Here is a 23314-nt window from a genome sequence, read left to right as displayed (position 1 = left end):
CCGTATCAGAGTGACAAAAATATACGTAAATCAACCTAGTAGCCTCTTCAACTAAATGTAATATGTGATTACGAAATTTTTAACAATAAAATCTCTATTTTGATTAATAAAAAAATATAAATTGTTACGTTAACAACATTATAAAGTAGCGATGACACGTCGTTGGCCCTTCGAGAATGTCGAGCCCTAATTTCCGATACTACTTATAGACATCCCGGCCGCCTTACATTAAAGGACCAGCGTCTAGGGACGGGTATCCGCTGAAAAAGCGTGAAGTGGCAAGTGACGTAATATGAATATAGCGTGACCGCTGTTTCACAGTAACGGAGCTGTGGAATAAATCAATACTTTCTGGTTTAGAAAAAAAAAAAATTTCGCGCACGTGACATCCCTAGTGTTGCGTTCATAGGTTACGGTACCCGTTTAACATCTGACGTGCTGTACGCTTTGTACAAGTTTATGGTATAAAAAATATTTTTTATTATCAAGTCTCAATAATATTTTAATGTAAATGGTTATAAAAAAATAAAAGAGAATACAAATAAATAGCTCTATCGCTAAAACTGATCTCTACCAATTTTAAAATTTTAATTAGTGATTTAGAGTAAGAATGAAGGATATGTTTGTTTGTAAGAAAAATATTTATCTAATTTTAACTTATAAATCGTTCCATTATTTGATAAGTGTTTTCCCATAGAAAAATATTATCACTGTAGCAAAACAGTTTTATATCGAATTGTGTTACAAATTTCCTTTTTTTGTACTCTGTATTATGTTTTAGCCTCTTTCCTTATACCTTTAGCCGACCTCTTCTCGGCTTTTTGGTTAAATGTAGTATCCCTTTCGTAGCCTCTTATGATAACTGGGGCATGAGAAGAGATAATATTAGCATGGTTATATTTGTCACGATATACACACCTAAGCCACGTGAATGGATTGCGAAGTACAAGTTACAGATATAAATTATTGCGTTAAGTTATTTTCGAGTTATAAACAAATTACAAGTAGAATACGAAATTATATGAAAATATTAAATAACTGTTACATTAGTGATGAATTCGTTTAGAATTAGAATATAATTCTTGGTATTTTGGTAAAGTAAAAATATAATTCATAATAAGCAACAGAATTTTGACATCATCCGGTGATAGATCTGCGATCACAAGTCTATGGACTAAAGTCTTTAATCTTAGTAAGTAAGCAAGAACTAGATAAATGACGTCGGGGCTTGTAAAATAAATTAGTTTCGATAATATTCGCAACGTGACGAGCGTTTTAATTTTCTTATCCCGTCTTTAATTTTTTCATGTAAAACGTATTACAGTTAAATATTTATCCATAATCAGCTTTTGTTGTTTCATTGTGAATAGGACTTCTATTTTTACGTCATTTGCTGTTGATACGATACGTCCGTGGGGTATACTCTTAAAGAAAGTTTTAAGCTCCATGAGTTGTAAAGGTTCGATAGCAATTGTATGTATAATAAAAAGTTTTACCTATAGTTTTGATAATATACCCCCGAGACGTAATAGTGCAGTAAACAAAAGAAACATATTCTTGCCAAAACACGCATTTATCCGCACCGATTGTGTGAGAACAGCCGGGTATTTTTGAAAATCTTGCAATTGTAGCAAAAGGAATATTTATATATGCGTGTATCTATAATTATAATTAAATATAAAAATTCAATTGTTCTGCCAAAAAATTTTATTCACATTTGAAAGGAGCGCTAAATAATCGCCATATTGAATTTATTAAAAAAAAATTAACGTAGCCAGTGTCAGTTGGAAATAATTTTTTGTTGTTGTTTGGATTTAAAAGATTCTAACAATGTCTCATACCGATAAATGTATGAGACATTGTTCAGCATCTCGGGGCTGACGCGGGATGTCGTTGGTGTACAACGAGAAGAGGGTGGGGGAGAGGACAGCGCCTTGAGGGACGCCGGCTTTCGGTCGTGCGCTGGAACGCACTCCATTGACGCGATAGCGATATGACCTATTGGACAAGAAGGCTCGTATGATGTGCACGAGAGCCTGTCTGTACTCCCATCTTGTGCAGTTTGAAAATCAAGCCGCTGTGCCAGACTTTGTCCCAGACGCTAAAAAAAACAGTATTTAGGTATTTAGAAGTTGTGATAAAATAATACAATATGAAAAAATTCATATACATTAACCTTGAAAACTTTTTACTCCTTATGGCGTAGTCATATACCTATCGATCACACGTCAAGAATAAATAGATTCGTCTATACAAATAAAAATAATGCAAGCACCATACATCGTATGAAAAATAAACGGACCAAATATTTTTGCTACTACTACCTATCTGTTTATTGATTCTAAGCTCCATCTCGTGGCAAACTGATTCAAAGATGTCAGATGTAATATTATTATTTGTCAATCATTTGAACTTTGCTTGACACTAATTTTGTGTTAGAAATCAAAATCACATTTGGCATTCAAACTAGGATTAGTTGCTGTATATATTTGAGTTTAAGTTGTAGGTATCATTTTATGATGATGATGATGCTATATAGGTAATAAATGTTTAACGGAGGCGTGTCGATCGGAATGCCGCCTTCGTAATAAATTAACGTACCGCGCCGCGACTGATGCGGTCATTGCGTACGATATTGTAGTTTGCGATTCTTGGACCGCGTGTTGAAGGCTTGAGGAAGGTCTCCTGTAGTAGGAGAACGTCCACCTGATGGACGGTGAGAAACTCACGATATATCGCTTCCAGTTATTACCCGATTGCGAATAAACGTCAAATATTTAGAGGGTAATGCTTTTTGGGTGTGTGGTTTCGGCATAGAATAGACCCCCCGCAAGGGGAGCTTATGTTCAGCAGTGCATAGTCAAAGGCTGATGATGATGATGATGATAAATGCTCTTTGGGGTTTTTAAAACAAAAATATATTGTTATAAATGGTTTCGATGGCTATAAAACTTGATTTATTTTTTATCATACTCTACGTAGAAAATATTTCTTTATGTTATATATTTATAAATGTATGATAATTTAAGTTTTCGGTTCAGTCACCGGTGATGGCAAGTAGCAATAGCAAACGAAATTAATCTCTCTGCCACGTTGGATGCTAATATGCTCAGCAGAATGAGAGCACGTCGAGCGTTGTTGTTTTTCACAACAGCAATTCGCGAGTATAGCTGATCCAGCGAATGTTGATTTGTATCTTATAGGCAGTTAAGTTGGAACAAACAATTTACTTAATTTGATTTAAAATTGATCCAACGATTTTGGAGATTAGTGTGAACGACGAAGTGACACGGGAGAACAACGTTTTAAAAACACAAGACAACGAGTCTAATAAAATCATATTTTTGTCTACAGGTACTGAGATACTATTCTCTCACGTGACTGTGCAAATTTTCGTGATGGCAATCCAGTCTATCATGGTGATGTTGATCAGCTTCGCTCTATTTGGACTCAGTCAGAATGGACCTCTCGGTTGGATCTCATTACTGGTCATTATGACTGGTCTATGCGGGATGACTTTTGGTAAGTAAATTTTTTTAGTTCGAAGGCAAACGGGCATACGCCTCATCAGATGATATCTGAATAGTCATGGCAATAGCGCCACCCAAAAGTACCCGTAACACCGAAGGAATTGCAGGTGTGCTGTTTGTCTTTTAAAAAAGGAATATGTTCTTTTGTTGAAAGTTTATTTTAACGAAGGAACAGAGAAAATATATCCAGAACTTAAAAGGGTTTAAAAACATTTAGTTTTTTAAATTTGTGTTTGCGCGGCATTAACCGGTCATGGTGTAGTGGTTTAATACATTGCCTCATTTAAATTCTTTGTGTGTTCAGTTCCCGCAAAATATAAATATTTGTTTGTTTGTATTGATCTGGATGTTTTTATGTAATAGTGTGTATAATGTATATAAATCTGTTGACTTGTGTCTAAAGCACAACTTGCGCTTAGTTCGGGGTCTGTACTAATAATAAGATACTCAGTGGTAATTATTATTCATTTATGTGGCAGTATTCATACTGCTACTGCATTTCAGAGTAGTATCTAACTTTGTAACAACACGGGATATTTATACGTATAAATATTAATAGAAATTGAATTATTATTTTTAAACATTGCTCGAGTGCTCAGTAAAATTGTATGATATTTTTTTTAAACATTATGACATTTTTATTTTTCATTTCAGGTTTCTTAGTTTCTTGTTTATGTGACACTGACAGAACAGCGACTTACATGGCATTGGGATCTTTTCTGCCCATGGTTCTTTTATGTGGCATCATCTGGCCAATAGAAGGTGAGATAAAAACTACACAGATATTTGGGATTAATAAATATTTTTACGATTGTTTTTGTATTGACAAATTTACTTTTGCCATGATATGTAGTACCTATTTTTCATTTTTTTTGTTTGTAAATTTCTTCATTATTGTATAAAGTATTCGAAAATTAATTTATACGTATTTATTATAGAATTTGAAATAAAACATTATAATATATTATTCATATTTTAATTATAAAATATAATTATTTTTTCCAGCAATGCATATACTTTTGCAATGGATCAGCTTCTTCCTGCCACTCACTAAATCGACAGAATCTCTCCGTTCCATGCTTCAACGTGGGTGGTCCATAGAAATTCCATCAGTTTACTCTGGATTCATTTCTACAAGTATATGGATCGTGGTATATTTGACAACGAGTATCTTGCTTCTTAAGTTCAAGAAAGGGTGATAATCTTATATATAAATATTCTTTTTTAATCCAAAGTGAAAGACATTACTTTCAATTTTAATAGGGACTTTAATCTTTTATTTTAATTATTAAATTTATTACAAATAATGGAGCCGATTATAAAATTACATTCTGTATGTTGTATATTTCTAATAAAACTTAATGAGACGTACATTTAATATAGTGACTGTTTAAGAACAAATATTTATTAAAATTGTGAGTTTTTAAAGTTGACATTTTAGAATCGGATCCTATGCGTGGTTACGTAAAGCTACAAGATATAATAATAATTTACTATTATAAATACATATTACAATTTAAGCTTACTAAAGTGACGACGTAAATATTGATTGAGCTCTCAGAATGGTAACTTAAAATAATATTTTGTATTACTGATAATTTACTTACAAGAAGTTACAGTTAATTTTATACGACAGATTATTTATGTATTAGCTATATTTACCACTGCGTAATCCTAAAATAACCATTTTCAGTATATAAACTCTTAATGTCAAAACTATGCACGCTAGACTGTCATTTGCGCTCAAGACCAGAGCATCGAAATTGCTGGAGTTTCGTAAAGTTCCCCTAACTGTTCGAACGACTAAAATAGGAACGAAATTGCCAGCACTAGATTTATATATACAAGAAATCTAGCCTTGATTATATTATACAACCCGTGCATAGGAGGCAGATTTGCATCAATAATAGTTGGTTTAACATTATACCGTTCGCTGGGCCATGCTAGATTTAATACACATAGTCTAGCATTATTTTCAGGCAATATTATGACGTCAGACTAGGAACGAGCATTAATTTTCTAATAAAAGAAGATTTAATCATACTTTTTATATGTGGCGATATAATACGTACAATAATGTTAATATATAAATGCACATTTTAACTTATTGATACGTGCTTAAATAAATCCATATATTTACTTAAATATATAAACACATATACATACACATTTATATACATCCGAATACACATACATATGTAGTTACACAAATAAACAAAATAAAAAAAGAATATGTAAATTTTGTTTTAAAACTAGGTAAGATTATTCAATAATATATACATTTTGTATTCACTAAAAAATATCAAAACATTTTAAAAACAACTAGTAACAAAATTTCACTAAGATTTCGAAATGGCTATTTGAGTTGCCATTTTTAAGGAATTATGGAACAGATACAAAATTATAAAAAGGTTGAAGGGATTTTTAATATAATCTTACATTACATTATCAATTATAAATAAAATTAGTTAAAACCAAATGGAAGGAAGGAAAAACGTAACTTTTTTTGGCGGGAAAAGGTGTAACTAATTGCTAGCTGCATCTTACCTTTTCAATGTAAGAGGAAGATTGTAGCAAATTAATGTGAGTTTAATGTAATACCTTAATTATTCTCTAACCTAAATGAACTGTTTATACTTAAGTACCTATATTTTGTCTGTTAAAAGGATGTAGTACCGAGCACTTAATGGTATACGTGTTGGTAATTATAATGCATTGCGACACGTTTAGTATGGAAATAAATTCTTTTGAAGCTTAATATATTATTTTTATGAAATATTTTTAAAGCAAAATATAAGTAAGAAATGGGTAATTAAATTCAATATTTAAACCATTCTAAACTCATAACACACAAATTAATTCTGAGAGTATATATCAAGTTATTATTTTAAACAAAGAAAATATTGTCATAGAGCTTTAATATCTACACTTGCGATATTGGTCGCAGATTAAAATTAACTGTATTATAGTTTGGTAAAAGGATCGGTAATAGCTTTTTTGACTCGCTCTACTCAGTTGAACCACTCTATTCTATAATCTGGTTTAGCGTGTGTAACGATCGGCTAAATAACTTCATCAGTTTTGAAAAATAATACAATAAAGTAACTTTGTAAAGTTTAAATTTTGATAACTAAAATATTTGAATTTTGAATAAGACAATGACTAGCTAAATAGATAATGTACCTCAAAATGTTAGTACAATAAATAATAAAAAGATCATTATATAATAAATTAACAGTTGTCAAGGGTTAATATCTCTAGTATATTCAGTGTCTGTCTTTCTCAAACTGGCTATCTATGGCAATTGGTGACATATATTATAGACATTTTAGAGATAATGATAAATTTTATGGATTTACGATGTACAAAAGAAATTTCAGCTTTTAGATATAAAAAAAAATTTCATTGGTTTGCTAAAATAATTTCTTTGTTTTTACATTTTATATAATAATAAAGCCGTGTATTATGTATTTAAAATAGGACTGTATTTAAACATATTTGCCGTGAAGTAATTGCTAGTTTACTGCAGGTCAAGTATTATAATTGTTTAGACTGTCAAATATTTTTTTTTACTTTATGTATTAAGTTGGTTAATGCGGTAAATGGTTTGTTATATTTATTGTGACCAAATTAAAGACACATGATCAGAATAAAATTTACAAGGAGTAAAAGTACAAAGATTTGTTGGAAAACTATGTTTCGTATATAAATACATGACAAGATATTATTTTAGATTTTTGTATATATCTGCATGGTATTTATGATTAAATTTGAATTGTAATTTAACTTAAAACTACAACATTTTAATGCAAGAAATATATATATAATAATATATTATAAATTGTAAAAAAAAAATACAATTTTTTTTTACAATTTATAATAAATTGTTATGTGATAATTATATAAATTACAGAATATTATGGTAAAGGTGGATATTTATTATATTTTGGTTCCTTTTATAAAAAAAAATATCTATAAATAAGGGGTTTATTAGATCATTGACAATTTTGCACTACATGTGTAAAATTGACAATCGATAGGTTATGCTTTTTTTAATTGTTTTAATTAAAAATATTTGACGTATATCATATAAGTGTAATTATGTAATAATTTGATTGTAAAACAACAAAATGTCGTGCTCAATTACATTTATTTCTTCGTTGTGATATAGTGATAGTATAAAATAAGGTGTGCCAATAAATATTATGTAAATGACAGGTTTTTTTTTCATTATTTTAACAAGTATACTTTATTTACTCCTAGATTTTTTATATACCTTAGAATGGCAAACATGTTGACTGCCCACCTGATGGAAAGTGGTAACTGTCGTCTATAGACGTGAACAGTACCATGGACTTAACAGAGTATACTGTGTCACCTGTGATACCCCTTATGCGTTGCCATTTCTGAGGACTAAGGTGTTATGTCTCTGTATCCTGCAATTTTATTGCCACTTTAAACGTTTCAAAATATATTGTAAACCCATGTTATTCTTAAGTTTATTATTACAAGCATATATACGAGTATAGTACATTACATCTAAATATATAAAATTTTCGTGTTTACAATTTTTGTTCATGTGAAACTGCTTGACTTATTTTAATGCAATTTTATAAATGCATATTATCTGAGTATTTGCTTGAGCTTGAGAGATAGGGGGATAAGGGATTTTTAGTAATGGGATTTAACAATACATACATACATATTTGTCACGCCTGCCTTCCATTAGGGTAGGTAGAAATGATGTACCCTTCTAGAAATCATCGTGGTTAATTTGTGTCCAATTGGTCATGATGAGCCAATTAACCTGCTTTCATCTTTACCTATCATCTCTCATTGGTGCCTCGCCAGCATATACTAACGGCGCAGACAGGGTTACTATTCCATTTTCACCCACTGAAAAATTTGAAGTTTTGATCCCGTTAAGTAAAAATGGAACAGGTAGATAACGGTGGGTGATAAAACTTTATAGGATTAACATTTTTTATTTTTATATTAACATTCAAAGATTTCTGGAAATGAATAAAACATTGAATAAAATATAAATTTTCTAGGTATTTTATAATTGTAATTAAAATTACAAATTTAATATAATAATTACGGAATCGCTTCAATGGTTTGTTATTGAAGTTATTGCAAGAATAGGTATGATACAAATAATTCTATTCGTCATCTGAAGTATAGACGTAGGCGAAATTTATTTAAATTATTTTAGATTACGATAATTAAGTATGCAAATGTAAACTTACAAATAAATATGTAAATTATAATTTTCCAATAACCATTGTTTATTGACCTGTATACTATATATGTATATATGCTTATTTATTGGAGTAGGTATAACTATATATAATAGGCGAGACACTAATTAAATTTAATTAATTTCTTATTAATTGCAAATTATTAAAATTATATAAATAAGTACTACTGTTACAAGCTAAGTACAATATTATATTTATTATAAAATTAGTGATTTTAGAAATATTATAGAATTAATTAGACTACAAGATTTTCAAATCAACTTATTTATTTGTCCCCCTTGCTTTTGAGACTACTGGTGTGTGGAGAGTGGAAGTGAAATCTTTTATAAAGGAGTTAGGTCAACGCATTGTGGATAGTGGCCACGATCGCCGTTCCGGTTCGTATCTGGCTCAAGGGATATGTCTGGCAATCCAACGTGGAAGCGCTGCAAGCGTTATGAGAACTTTTGGGTAGGGTCGAAACGTGAACATTATTTTGACTGCTTGTTAGTTTCAAATTATATTTGTTTTTTATATTTATTTTATGATCACAAATTAAATTTTTAGATTATTTATTGTGTATACATTTTTATAGTAATTTTATGTACATGTTCATATTGTTGGTTTTATGTTGTAATAGTACTTAAATATTTATAAATAATTTACTAATTACAATGTGGTCCCGACATAGAATAGGCCTCCTTTTCTTTTCCCGTGGGTGTCAATAGAGAACTTAGGAAGGGCGAAGGATGGGCAACAGCGTCCCTTTTAACACATCTCTAAAGCCTAATTACGGTTGCCAATCTGTCTGCCAAGCGTGGCAATGACTGACAAAACTCCCCAAAGGGAGCCTTATGTTCAATATATGAATATACATACATATATTATACTATATATACTAATAAATACTTTTTCGAATTTTTGTTATATGGTCTATTGCAGGGAGTAAAGCCAAAGAATATTTTATCATAAGACAATTTTAAACAAGTTATCCAAACATTTCCAGTATTCCGGTTAAGTTTTATCAGGGCTGGTTCACTCCCCGGGTTTGGTAAGTCAATATATTATCTACAGAAAATCGCCGGATGACGGCACTGAGCTAGTATTGGTACTTTTGTCAATACAATATGACCGTTCCGTATTAGGGTATAAGGTACAAAATAGTTTGGACTGAATTAATTTTAACGATCTCACATAATATTGTGTTTCCGTAACAAGTGTCTTCCACGAGGGCAATGTGTCTTCTGTATTTGTAGGTAATATTAACTATTTTGTGGTTTTACTATAACATAGTAATGTTATTTGGATATTTGACTATTACGATTTACGTAAAAAGCTGTATATGTATAATTAGGCGTAGGTAATATTGGTACCGCTTTGATATCAATATGTAGATCAATGTCGAGAGAAACTCAATACATAGATGAAAAATATCATCTATTAAGATATCGTTCATACCGGTCATATATCTATATTATTCCTATTGGATTCTTTATTTCAATATTATATATGGTTATTGGTCCAATATATAGATTTTGTAATTATATATGATATACGTATATATAGTCCACATTTATATAATAATTATCTATTAAAGATTTTTTTATGGAACTTGAAATAATAAACAAGTTAATAGCCCACTTGTTGGAAAGTAAAAACCGTCGCAAAGACAAGAATAATATGGTCATGATGAAGTTTACTGTCATATGCATTATATCTTTTATACGTTGCTATTTCCGAGGACTAAGTTATTATGTCTCCGTACTCTGTAACTTCAGGCTGTGCTGTTCCTGCCGTGTGGTTCCAGTATAGAATAGACCACCACTTCCTTTCCAGTAGGTGTCGTAAGAGGTCACTAAGGAAACTTAATAGTCAAGGGATGGGTATCAGCGTCCCTTTTAAAATATCACCAAAGCCTAACTCCGTTTGGTAACCCGTCTGTCAAGCGAGGCAACTACTGGCAAAACTCCCCTTCTGGGGAAGGCTTATGTTCACCAGTGGACAGTTATCGGCTGACATGATGATGATGTTGAAAATATGAAAAATACTAAATAATCGCAGCTAGTTTTTTAGGTATATTTGTTTATTTATCTGTAATTTCAATGCCACATCCTATATACTTTTTCAACCGATACACAGTCATATAAGCATTGCTACTTTATGCCAAAATGCAGAAGTATACATACAGATGACTTTTATATAAAGTCTTACTATGGTATCCCAATAGCGAAGTGTAATTGGCTCCCAATATTTAGGAAAATGGTATTCCCTAGAAAAAAAAAGAACTCTAGAGCTACGAATAATAAAGGGATACTGTAATGATAAGATAGGTTCGTAAAGAATTAAGCTTAGTTTATGATCAAACGATTGTACAGAAAGTGTCACAAGTAAATAATACATTTTTTTCTTCAGTTTGCAATTTTCATTTAATAATAAATATGAATAACAATAAATTATTAATATTCGCTTTGCTTAAGTATTTATTTTTGATTAATTTTCTAATTATAATTCAATATAACTCACAATAGATATTATCTATTTAACATAATGGAAATTATTACTGTTTGCCGTTTAATTGTTGCCATAACAAATATATAAATGTAAAATAGACGTTGATATGTCCATTTGTTGAATTCATAATATTGAATAGGTGCTTATATGAATATAAAAGATTATATTGTGATGGAATCGAGCCAACAACCATCAGGAAGTGAGGAAGTGTGTTAAACTGGTACATTTGTACAATAATGGTCAGATTAATAATGAATAGGTTTGTGTTCTATAGTTATTTATTTTGTTTATTAGCCTAAGATCTCGCTACTGATTTCTGCAAGTAGTAGGATTTTTAATGAACTAAATGAAAAACGAGTATAAATGTAATGAAATGCAATCGGGGTGTGCAGGTGGGAAAGGATTGTTAGTAATGAGGACTAGGGAATTCACTTACGTCTTAAATTCGGGGATGCTTGACTAGTTTCGAACTTAATAGGAATTGACTCCACCGCCACTATCACTGCTATCGACCGCACACGCGCAGCTACAAGCAACGTGCTGATTGCGCAATGCAGCTCGCGACACAGCTGCGAATCGCGCTTATGACTATAGGCCCCTATTGACTTCGAAACTAGTCGGACATCTCTGATTTTAAAAACGTGAGTAAAGCTTACATAAATAATTATGATACAGTATGACTCACGACAGTTATTAGTGAACACTATAGAGGTTGCCATTTGCGGACAATATACCATGTCAGTTCGATCTACATGAGATCCACTTTAGAAAGCATCGTGGTTAATACCGTTTGTATTCGCCATGATGAGTCACGTGACTTGACTTTATTATCAACCTTTCGTCCTCTACTGGCGCCCTGCCGTTGTATACTGTTAGCATAGGCGGGTACACCGTGCCATCTTTATCTAATAAGAGAAAATAAACCGAGTAGTCCAGTGGCAAATGGCTGTTATTATCTTTAGTAAAGTATAAATATTTTTTTATGACGAATTGTGTATATAAATCTTTTAAGCAAAACAATTTAACATTTAAATTGAAATGCTGTGAAGAATGTAAAAACAAGGGTTGTCTGATCTCAGTTAGGTACAACCTGGAATTGCCAGTTAGTAATAAACTTGGATTTATAGTATTATTCATTGAAAAGCCTGATGTCTGTATAAGTTAGTATTGAAATTTTAGGCTATATGGGCTTGTCAATATTTGCGTCATATATATCATTTGCGTCAGATATCTGTTCCGTGTTCCATTTTTCTTCTAAGGTCTTTGAAGTATACATCCATACACTGACGCGTACGAGTCAGTGAGTCTGAGGGAGCAGGATGCCGCATTGTTATGATACTGCTGTTCTGCTACTCTAGCATGAGGATTCACAGCCACCTGTATTATATAATTAATAATGTAAATTGTCCATTTATAATAATAATAATATCATACCAACTAAAGGATAAATGTGTCATTGAATTTGGATAGAATGGGCTACCCCTTCTTTTCCCATGGGTATCGTAAGAAGCGACCAAGGTAACTTCATGATCGAGGGTAGCAGCGCCCCTTTTTAAACATCACCAGTTAGGCTTCAACTGTGGTTGTCAACCCGCATGCCAAGCGTGGCAACTACTGACAAAGTCCCTTTATTAGGGAGGCCTATGTTCACTAGTGGACAGCTAATGGTTGATAGGAACCATGACAAAAGGCTACATTGCTTAGGGCATAATGTCAAATGAAAAGTTGACAAAACAGATTCAGATAAGTTGATTGATCAGACCGGGAATCGAACTCGGAACCTCATTTACGCATAGCAACTGTGCCATGGATGTCATTAAAACAACGACAATGATTACCTTGAAAGTATATTCTCCTGGTTGGATGTCAGTTACATCTACCCATTGGCAGTCAATATTGTATTGGTAGATGTCAGAGCAATTTACAGAAACTCCTGGAAAAAAGTATAACATATTTTTTTATGATGATAAAAAAAAAAACAATAATATTTATTTAAGAAAGATACAGTTGCATAAGGTACAATTTATAATTTTTTACAATTATATTCAACGAGGAAATATCTGCATTACCATCAGTCCCCAAACTAGGCTAGACCTGTATCTTGGAGACTATAAATATATAATTTGACGCTAGTAACTGTGAAGTGATAAGTAAGTATTTAATATTATAGAAGTAAATGTAAATTTGTTGGTCAGTTTTTTTTTATAGCATAGAGAGCATGAAGCTTACTAAGTTTGTTGATTAGTTTTTTTTATCAAAATTTTTTAGCAGATTTTATCAGAAAAATTGTAGGTATGTTGCCGTCCTTTTAGGAAAGGATATGCTCTTTTTTTTTGTATATAAAGTAACCTATGTTTTAAGTTATATATATAACCTATTCTTGTACTAAATTTAATTTAAATCTGCTTAACATCTACACATATGAATCCTACTCACAAGATTTTGCTATTTCAAATTTTTGTAATAAAAGACCGGAAACATGCCTTTTAAGAAGGAATATACTCTTTTGTTTTTGTGTATGTTACTTTTTAGCGCCTAACCGGTTATGGCTGATAACACATAAAAAGTTATCGGTATGAAATTTAGTATACACGTATATTATTATGGTCAGGTGACATACGACGGTGACATTACAGTTTATAAAGGTGAATGTTAAAGAAAAATAGAACGATGTATGTGGTTCGGTTTAAATGTATATTCACAATTTTGGCCTAAAACAAAGAAATCCTAATTGAAATAACAGTATAAGTATTATTTATACATAAATAATCCAAATATTTCCTTCAGAAAAAATCTATTTATGGATTATTTTATATATGTATCTAATCCTCAGTGTATTCGAGTTTGGAATTGACAGATTTTTTGCAAAGGAGTACATATTTAAATAAAAAATAGTTTTAAACTGAAACGAGATAATGTCTTCATACCTTGATCTCCATAGTTTTTACATGAGAATTTTCTTTCAACTCCTGGCATGCAAGTATTGTCTTCTAAGCAGAATGATGCCTTATGGCCCTCGGCAATTCTTCTGCCGGTCGCATCCAAGACATCGAAAGTTGCAAATACCTCCATACTATGGTAATGCCTGAAATGAATTTTAAATATTTTATTAGTTTCCTAAAAACCATTTAGAACTCTCAATAATGTATAAATAACTCGTATTAGTTATATCCCGCGGCATGATCCGCGTAAATCAATGTCTAAAGTATCCTGTATTTTTAGTTAGGATATAAAACGAAATAATTAATTGAACTAAATTTCATTGAAGTCCGTTTAGTAATTTTTGCTTGAAAGAATTACAAACATCCATCCATAAATATATTCTCACAAAATTTCTCTATTCATCATTACAAAAATGTGTTTTATAATGACTTTCACTTTTTCTATTTTCTAAATTTCGATTATAGATTACTGATTATGGAGTAAAAGTATAATAACTTTTTCTTATTATTTTTAAGTCGAGTTCGTAACAAACACAAACCTGACTTAAAAATTACAATTAAGTTTTCGTGCTATTGCTGGTTTTTTCATCTCTTAATTATATTGCTAATTTATTATTAGCAGAGCTCTGTCATCTAGGTACCATAGAAAATGTATATCACTTAATTAATACACATGTACTAACATCAAATAATTTTAAACATTAAAACATAAACTGAAATGAAATGAATGTTTTCATTTGGTAGTAAGAAATTATGACATTGTTTTCAGTGAACAAATTTACTTTGTGAGATTTGAAAGGCACCTTTATCTGTCACTCACAGTAAATGTTCATGATAATAGCTTGGAATGTCTAGAATAGTCTAGATTAAAACAAAAGACATTCCTATAGTCTAGGGAAAGGCGTATGGAAAGTGCCGTCTGCGATCTGTAATACAATAATTACATACACTATATAAACAGAAAATTGTTTGGATGTTGACAACTTGTATAAATGGCGTAAATTATTTCTAACACAGAACTGTTTTTGTTTTTATTTACAAATGTACACATCTTATAAACAAACTAGCTGTATTCCGCGACTTTTCCCGTATTCATATCTTGCTGTTGAATAGTTTACAACCTTTCTTAAGAAATGAAATATTAAATGCAAAAAGAATATTTAAAATTACTTAATTAATTCCAGAGATTAGCGTATTCAAACGGACACTTCTGATTTATTATATATTATTATAAATAAATAAGAAGTAATTATTTTGACATCAAACCTTGGCAATTCCGAAGAGTTCATGTTTAGGATGGAAAAAACATTACTCATGAATCATGTTTTCAAAAGATTTTGATACATGGGACTGAGCTTATAGGTGTACTTTATTTATAAATCTAGAATTTTTAAACTTCATAAATATGAATTAAATAGGTTGAAAGCGAAACGTACTCCTTACTGGGAGTACCATTCTGGAAACGCCATTCTGTACATTAAAATTCCCGCTTTTCGGGTAATTGCCCGAGAAATGTCAGTCCTGGATAATCTCTTCATTATTGTTTAGATTAATACGTGAGGAACAAACATTGCGTTTATTATATATTCCCAAAATTAATTATATAAAAGTACATATAATATTTGTTTCGAAGGGTAGTTCCCTTCGAAACAAATATTATATGTACTTGTAATTGTAACAATCAGAATTTGGTCTAGAGCTAAACTTTTTGACGAAAACAAAAGCTTGCTTTCAAAAGTCTTTTCATATATTTGTAGATATAAAAATTAAATGAATGGAGAAATGAATGATTTATTTTCTCTTCACAAAAGGTAGTTAGTATAAAGTGACAACTTAAGGTAAAATTTGATATGTAAGACCAATTTTGTGAGAGACTGGTGCTTGCAGTAGATTTTGAAGAACCTTTGTTGTAAATCACCAGTTAACTAGTCGGTATCAATGACTTCGTCTGCGTGACCGGGATATATAGATTAACTAGAATAAAAAGTAATTTATGTTATTCTCTAGCTTAATTACTACGAGTACCTCACTAAAGCACTAAGAGGAGATAGATAGATAGATGTTTCCTCTAAAAGATTACAATAGTAAACTTATTCTAGATATAAACAATTACGTGAAATAATCACAATGAGAAAACAACGGGCGACCTTATCGCTAAAAGCAATCTCTTTCAGGCAACCTTTGGATGGTAATAAACAAACTAATTTGTAAACTATTTTAAGTTATATATGTATTTCGGTAACTTACATATGACAGAGGTGCCACTGCCATAAATGCTTTGGAAGATAGGGCCTGAATTCTTCATTACCAATGTTCAACGATGATGCTGTGAACCGGAGTAATCTTCTAGTCTCAAATTGCCAGTCTGGGTTGGTTTTTTTAATCTGTGTTATAATATTTGTTGTTTGATTTTTTTTTTGTAAATTGTTTATATGTGCAAAATTTTAATTTCATATTTTTAATATATTTCTTTTAAAATAAACTTTTAATTTGGAAGGCAGGCAACGCATTTGTGTTCTACCCAAGCGTATTTTTAAAGATAAAATATCCTTTTATTTTTACCAATTGTTTTAAAAATAGACACATAGAACGTGTTTCGAATATATCTAACTGTAATTAGGCGTTTCGTGTAAGCATTTTAAAGTTTATACAAAGTCAACAAGTCTGAAAGCTTTTGACTGAGCAAAAACAATAAAGCTACGAGACAATTTTAGGTTTATCTAAGCTCTCTAAACAGAATGCTTTTAAAAGTCTTAACGAAGGGAGAAATATTGACAAACATTTCTTGATTATTTAAATTAAGCATATGTAAAATTTGGATTTATATTTATTTTATTTTTTTATTAAAAACCAACAGTTAGATAATTTCATATTAAAAAAAAAACAATGAAGACAAAAGCCAAATACAGGTTTTTACAAATAAATATATATAATAAATAAATGCACATGACATCGCTAATACTTACAATCAACTAAATTACACTCAGAGTAACAACATTATAATAGTACAAACATAGGTAGGCAATTATGCAAAACAAAGAGTTGAAATCACACTTTCAAAGATGAATTATCAAAGAATCAGTGACTCAGCACATGTCTTGCGAATTCTATCATAGAATTAAATAAATCTAAATCGAGATCTCTAGGTATTTTAGTAAAATTATCGCTTATTAAAAAATATAATATTAACACTGTTTTGTAACTCCTAGAAGAAACTTTATTATACCGTTTATATACCTAATATTTTTTAAAATACTTTTATTAAATTCAAGATATTTTTATTATTTACACATGCTATTATCATTTATGTAATTTACCTCATAAGCAGTCTTGCTCAAGCAGTTTTCTTCCATAGCACACTGGAGCTGGTACATGGGGACATCCTGAAGGTGAGCAGTCCGTTCTATAGCTACCACGTCTAGAGCTAAGTCGGCTAAATGATTGGTACATATCACTCCTGCGACGTGACCTGGAACAATTTATGTATAAATTAGTAGTAGATTGAAATTGTAATAATGAAATGTTTCAGTTAAATTAATAATTAATAGGTTTGTGGTAAATAAGAAAAATAATGCTAAATCGGTTTAAAAAATCACCACTACAAAGTTACATTATCAGCGAGTAACAAGGGTTGCATTTAATTTAAAAAAAATGTACGTAGTCAGGGCGAGTCGCTAGCAATATGAAGCTGTTTTTTATTGTTTAAAAATAATAAAATATATTTGAATGAATGAGTATACTTTATTTGCATTATAAATTATAGGGAATAAGCAAGGCAATTAATTAAGGTAACAGTGTAATATTATACTATTAATCGTAGAATACGATTTATAAGTATGCACGTGAATAGTAAAATATTATAATTATTACGAGTAACATTGACAAATGGCGCGGCAAATTTGTTTAAAAAATAAATATGCGTAAGACAGTAAGTAGTCTCACTAGAAGTTTTTTGACATTCAACCTCCATCTAGGTGTATAATGATCTAGATCTGCAGTGTATTCATGAAGAAAACTTTAATATATAGTATTTATTATGGACATACTTATAAAATATTAATTAATTACTTAGCTTAGCTGACTAAGCACTTGACAAAACTTTTGCCAAAAACTTTTCCAAAGAGAAACTTCGTGACGAGAAAGTTAATGTATGCTAATTTTATAAAAATACAAGGTTTAATTAAATTTTGACATAATATCTATGGGTAATATCTACTGATAGTGCCGAGAAAAAAATATTAATCAAAGCTTTTTTTACGAAAATGGGATTTAATTAATATTTAAAAAAAATCTATTTATTACGAGTTGCTTGTAACTTATTCACATTTCATTCGATCTTTTCAGCATTTTTTTTTTTAATTACGTGTAATAGGAAATCCTTCTTTTTAGAAGTCGATTAAAAATGAAAATTAACACACCAACTTCACCAGGGCATACAACAGCTCCATACTCTTGATGTTTACACATAAATAGATTACTCTCATTCCCCTGGCATTGTACTCCGCTGAGTACTATCGTTGAGTTCCCAAAATAGTCACTTTGTACGGCCTGTTCCGCGTAGCCTAAGGCTAAGTGATGGCAAACTGCCAGTGCTTCGTATAGCGTCCAGCCATCAGGACAGATGCTCCCCCAAGCACCGTTGTAATATATCTGAAATACATATTTGATGGCTAAGTTTTGTGTTTGTCCATTTGGAATATATTCGCTGAATTTTAGATCGTTATATCCTCTCCGTTATATTGTATGCTCATATTATTATATTCCGGTCCCTAATGGAGTAGGCTGAGATAGAGAAATGTGTACTAATGAACGTATCCTTACTATACATTTAATATTACTTAATATTTACATAACATACATGTTTCTCACCATCATTATCATAATCATCATTATTATATCAGCCTTTATCTGTCCACTGCTAAACATAGGCCTTCCCCACAGACTGTCATGAGGAACGGGGCTGTTCCTTACGGAAGTTTGCCATTATGGGAATTTTACCACTAGTTGCCATACTTGACAGATAGGTTGACAACCGCAGTTTGGTTTTGATGATGTTTTAAAAGTGACACTGACCCATCATTCGTCAATTAAATTTATATATAGAATATATGACTATGGAATGTTATATTATTATTCATATGTTATATATTCTTATGACACCTACAGGAAAGGGCCATCCCTTAAGGTATAGCATGGGCCATCCCTTGCCCATGCTATACCGGGACCTCATGGTTTATATGGTGTATATATTATACATATTAATCTTATAGAAAAATTAATAATGTACACATATTTTGTAGAGTAACTAAAAAGTAACTTACCTCCACTCGACCTTCTCGATTATTTCTTCCTCCAGTGAGCCTCAAACTTGCACTCTTAATATCCAAAACTTCATGTATCATTTTACTAGGCCGTTTCTTTTTAATGAAACTTTGAGGTTCGTTTTCAATTCCACAAATAACGCCAGCAACCTCACTGGCTTCGCAATCTGATGATCCCCAGCCAGAAAAAATGCAATGTGAAAGAGATTGTTCATCTCCTTCACAAACTACATCATCCATCCAATATTTTCCTGAAATAAATTTGATTTTTTATTTCTTACTTGTTAATTTTTAAAGGAACGATCAAACCTACAACCTGTATGGGACCGCTTATCATATAGGAAATAGCATTATCATAATTAAATTAAATTAAAAATGACATATCACTCAAAAAACGTTGGTCATGATAGGAGCGGCTTCACAGTGAGCAAATAACGTCATCGTACTGTTTTGTTCATGACTTGACAACTGTCTAATTGATTAATTAATTAATCAATCTACATAATCAAAAAGCTATTAATAATTGCTAAAAAAAAGCAAATAGAAATCATTGTTATTCAGATAGACATTTTTTATACAATGAAGCTGGCAAACAAGCGTTTTGACATAGCTGTGCTTTATTTATTTATTTAAATCTTTAAACGCTGTGTTTTAGTTTGAAGGGTGGTATATAGCAATGAAATTATAGGGTACAGCGCTATAACACCATAGTGTTCACGAATGGAAACGCGTGGACGTACTTTGGGTATCACAGAGTACACTGTGATACCCACTGTGATGTTCTGGTATTGTTCATGTTTATAGGCGATGGTTGCCTATTTCCATTAGATGGGTTAACTACTTGTTTGTCATTCTAAATTTCACAAAAAAAGTAAAGTATCGATCCTTTAGTAATATAGGTTTTATATATAGATCCGTATTGGTTTCGCGATTGTTTCTTAAGGTATCCATAGACACATTAGAATTAGAAATACATACTAGATAGAAATTTAAGACACATAAGTATTACATACGTTTAGCTTCACCATATTGTCCACCATGAGTTGCTATCCCAGTTTTGTTGAAGTTACGACAAACAACTTGGGCAGCGGCGTTATCCCAAGAATCGTCGCAGACTGCACCCCACCGGCCAGCGTGGTAAATGTAAACGTTACCTAGAAAAATTTTGTTACATAATTTTTTTTTTATTTATTTATATGTACTAGTGATCCGTTTTTTAAAATTCTTTCACTGTTAGAAAGGTATATTACCCCAGAATGCTTCAGGCTACTTTTTATTTTGCTAAATATGTATTTTCAACAGTGGATTACTATAAATGTAATCGAAGTCGAAAAAAATATATAATATTGCGTGCGCTGCCTGAACGGTTTGAAATGTCTGAAATAAATAGAATCTACGATAAAAATATATAAAGTCCTCGACATCATAGACTTAAGTTTAATATTTTAACAAAAAAATGTTTTTTATGTTGAAAGTTAAATAAATTTTACAAGATTAAGTTTGGATACAGGTTTAACGTATACTTTAAAAATTCTCATAAAAACAAATAGCTAAATCAATATGCAAATTTCATGGAGATAAAGTTTTCTTTTTACAAATTATTAATTGATACAGTTGGTCAGAAAATAAAATGAAATAAAAACAATAAGTCAGTAAAATTCTTGCGTGGACATTGGTGGTGGCTGCGCGAGTATAATAGGCACAGTGCGGATGTGAGGGGCGTAAGAGTAACTGTATAAACGCGCGCACATAAAATTGTTAAATAGCCCGTTTATTTTAAAATCTTAGGGAATATTAATGAAATACTTTCACACACACTAAAGTACTAGCCTTACTAAAATGTGTTGAATAGTTTAAAAATTACACAAACAAATAGTGCTCTGATGCGAAACCGGGGTGGGTCGCTAGTTTAGTTTATACATACTCTTACTGTCACTTTAGACTTTTTAATATTCCACTGACTCATATCCAGTACAGAAGCAACTGTTTCATATTACGAGCTTCCACTATTTTCAATGATATATATGTATGTTGTAGGGATAATGAAACGTATATATTTAATAGTAGCAGCAACTATATAGGAAAAAACATTATAAAAATATATTAAATTATTCATTTAGTGTTTTTAATGATGCAGGAAACAGCTAATCTTTGAAGACACTGACAATGTTTTTTTTTTATACAACTTAGAATGGCAAACAAGCTGACGGCCCACCTGATGGAAAGTGGTAACCGTCGCCTATAGACATGAGCAGTACCATGGACATAACAGAGTATACTGTTTCACCCATGATACCCCCTATGCATTGCCATTCCTGAGGACTCAGGTGTTATTCCTCTGTACCCAGTAAATTCACGCCTTAATGTTTATGTATTTCAGTTGTCATAAGATATCGTTTTATACCATACCTTCAAATTTCGTAGGTCCTCCAATAAGCTTAATCCTTCCTTCCAAGTACTTTTGTTTATTCAACAGTCTTTGGATAAATGATGCTCTGGCAGACCTTTCACTTTCACTCAAATCTTTACTTAGCACTCCAACTGTTTTTATCATTACACACATTAATAAAATCGACCTCATGATTTTTAGGTTCTTCACTAAGAATACTGTATATTAAAATATTAATTTCGAACGTTATAGATTACATGAATTTTAATTAATTTATAAAAATATTTTTTACGATAATTGATAATGATAAAGCCAAAATCGCTATAAAGCCAAAACCATCTCTCATTAGAGATGAATGGAAGAGGAAAACATGTTACACCAACCCCAAATAGATATGGGAAAAGGTCAGGAAGACGATGATTAATTGTTCAGTTCGGATTATTTTTAATACCAGTCTACAAGTACATATAACAATGGTAGATGTTATTGTTATGTGTTATGACGTAATTTTGTGGAAAAGATTTATTTTCAAATAGTTTGACACGTGTCAAATAAATAAATTGCTTTATATTCTGGAAAGGTCCTAAAATATTGCTTAGTGGGACACCCTTTCTATTATAGTTTTATCACTTTATTTTTATTGTCAGTATATTACTTAATTGACATAAATACAATTTATTACATTAAATAATATAGCAAAATTTATAGAATCACAGATGTAGAAACCAAATGATTTTCTAACAGTGTCTACGAGTCAACTGACATGTTCCACATGACGATTGTCTTAGTCCAGACAATTAGTTGGCTTGTACATGATATACGATAGTTCAATGTCAAGATATATATTGATGAGTTACGCACATGGTGTTACAGTTTAATTATTTAAGGAGAAGTTTCTATCATTTGTACATTCCAATTTTCATTGTTATATGTATATGTATTACATAACGTTCTATCTACAGGATAAAGAATTACTTTTTATACTTGTTAGATGCGACTTAAATAACAACTCTGGTTGATGCAGTTATAGTTTAATCTTCGATATTTGGAAAATCTTACAAATGTAGTATATAAGAACGTAATACAATAAGTAACAGTGTTTCTCTCCAGGAATCACGTAGAAGTGTCATTTCAACCGCGCAAATAGAATTATCAAAAATTCGTAGGGTAGTATTATGCGAGCCGTTATAATTGTGTCGGTATGTCGCTTGGACTTGTGTTGGTACGAACAATACTCCTTACACGACGATAATACTGTATAACTAACGTAAAATGCCCTGTCTCGTTCTACTGTATGCCATACGAATGCCATATAATAATCATTGAAACATTAAATCAAAGTACTATCGTCATAACATTTACCTCATTGGTCAAGGTACAA

At 31.1% G+C, this 23314-nt stretch overlaps 2 protein-coding genes across 5 annotated transcripts in view; one reads left to right on the top strand and one right to left on the bottom strand.

The window, feature by feature from the left end:
- Window positions 1–5079, top strand: part of LOC113514259 (ABC transporter G family member 23) — a 65943-nt gene extending 60864 nt beyond the window's left edge. For both annotated transcript variants that reach the window (XM_026898296.3, XM_026898297.3), the window contains exons 14-16: window positions 3355–3522; window positions 4185–4292; window positions 4536–5079. In XM_026898296.3, the coding sequence (XP_026754097.2) occupies window positions 3355–3522; window positions 4185–4292; window positions 4536–4729 (470 nt within the window). In that variant the 3' untranslated portion in view covers window positions 4730–5079. The remainder of the gene's footprint in view (window positions 1–3354; window positions 3523–4184; window positions 4293–4535) is intronic.
- Window positions 5080–11191: 6112 nt separating this feature from the next.
- LOC113514421 (lysyl oxidase homolog 2B) lies at window positions 11192–22705 on the bottom strand. 3 transcript variants are annotated; one of them, XM_031908365.2, is made up of 10 exons: window positions 22616–22705; window positions 21954–22151; window positions 20558–20698; window positions 19545–19795; window positions 18642–18873; window positions 17541–17692; window positions 16471–16607; window positions 14209–14366; window positions 13120–13214; window positions 11192–12658 (listed from the first exon to the last, which is right to left on the bottom strand). In XM_031908365.2, the coding sequence occupies exons 2-10, from the start codon at window positions 22123–22125 to the stop codon at window positions 12536–12538; spliced, it is 1461 nt and encodes a 486-aa protein (XP_031764225.2). In that variant the 5' UTR covers window positions 22126–22151; window positions 22616–22705; the 3' UTR covers window positions 11192–12535. The 3 variants fall into 3 exon arrangements, with proteins under 3 accessions (XP_031764225.2, XP_052751299.1, XP_026754306.2); XM_052895339.1 differs by having other exon boundaries at window positions 22317–22691; XM_026898505.3 differs by having other exon boundaries at window positions 21954–22691.
- Between the last annotated feature and the right edge of the window lie 609 nt (window positions 22706–23314).

This window comes from Galleria mellonella, unplaced genomic scaffold (assembly GCF_026898425.1).
Source record: "Galleria mellonella isolate WM207_F2 unplaced genomic scaffold, CSIRO_AGI_GalMel_v1 utg270, whole genome shotgun sequence".
In the NCBI taxonomy this organism is placed as follows: domain Eukaryota; kingdom Metazoa; phylum Arthropoda; class Insecta; order Lepidoptera; family Pyralidae; genus Galleria; species Galleria mellonella.
The sequence above is the reverse complement of the archived record's forward strand: the minus strand, read 5'-3'. Positions and strand labels throughout refer to the sequence as shown.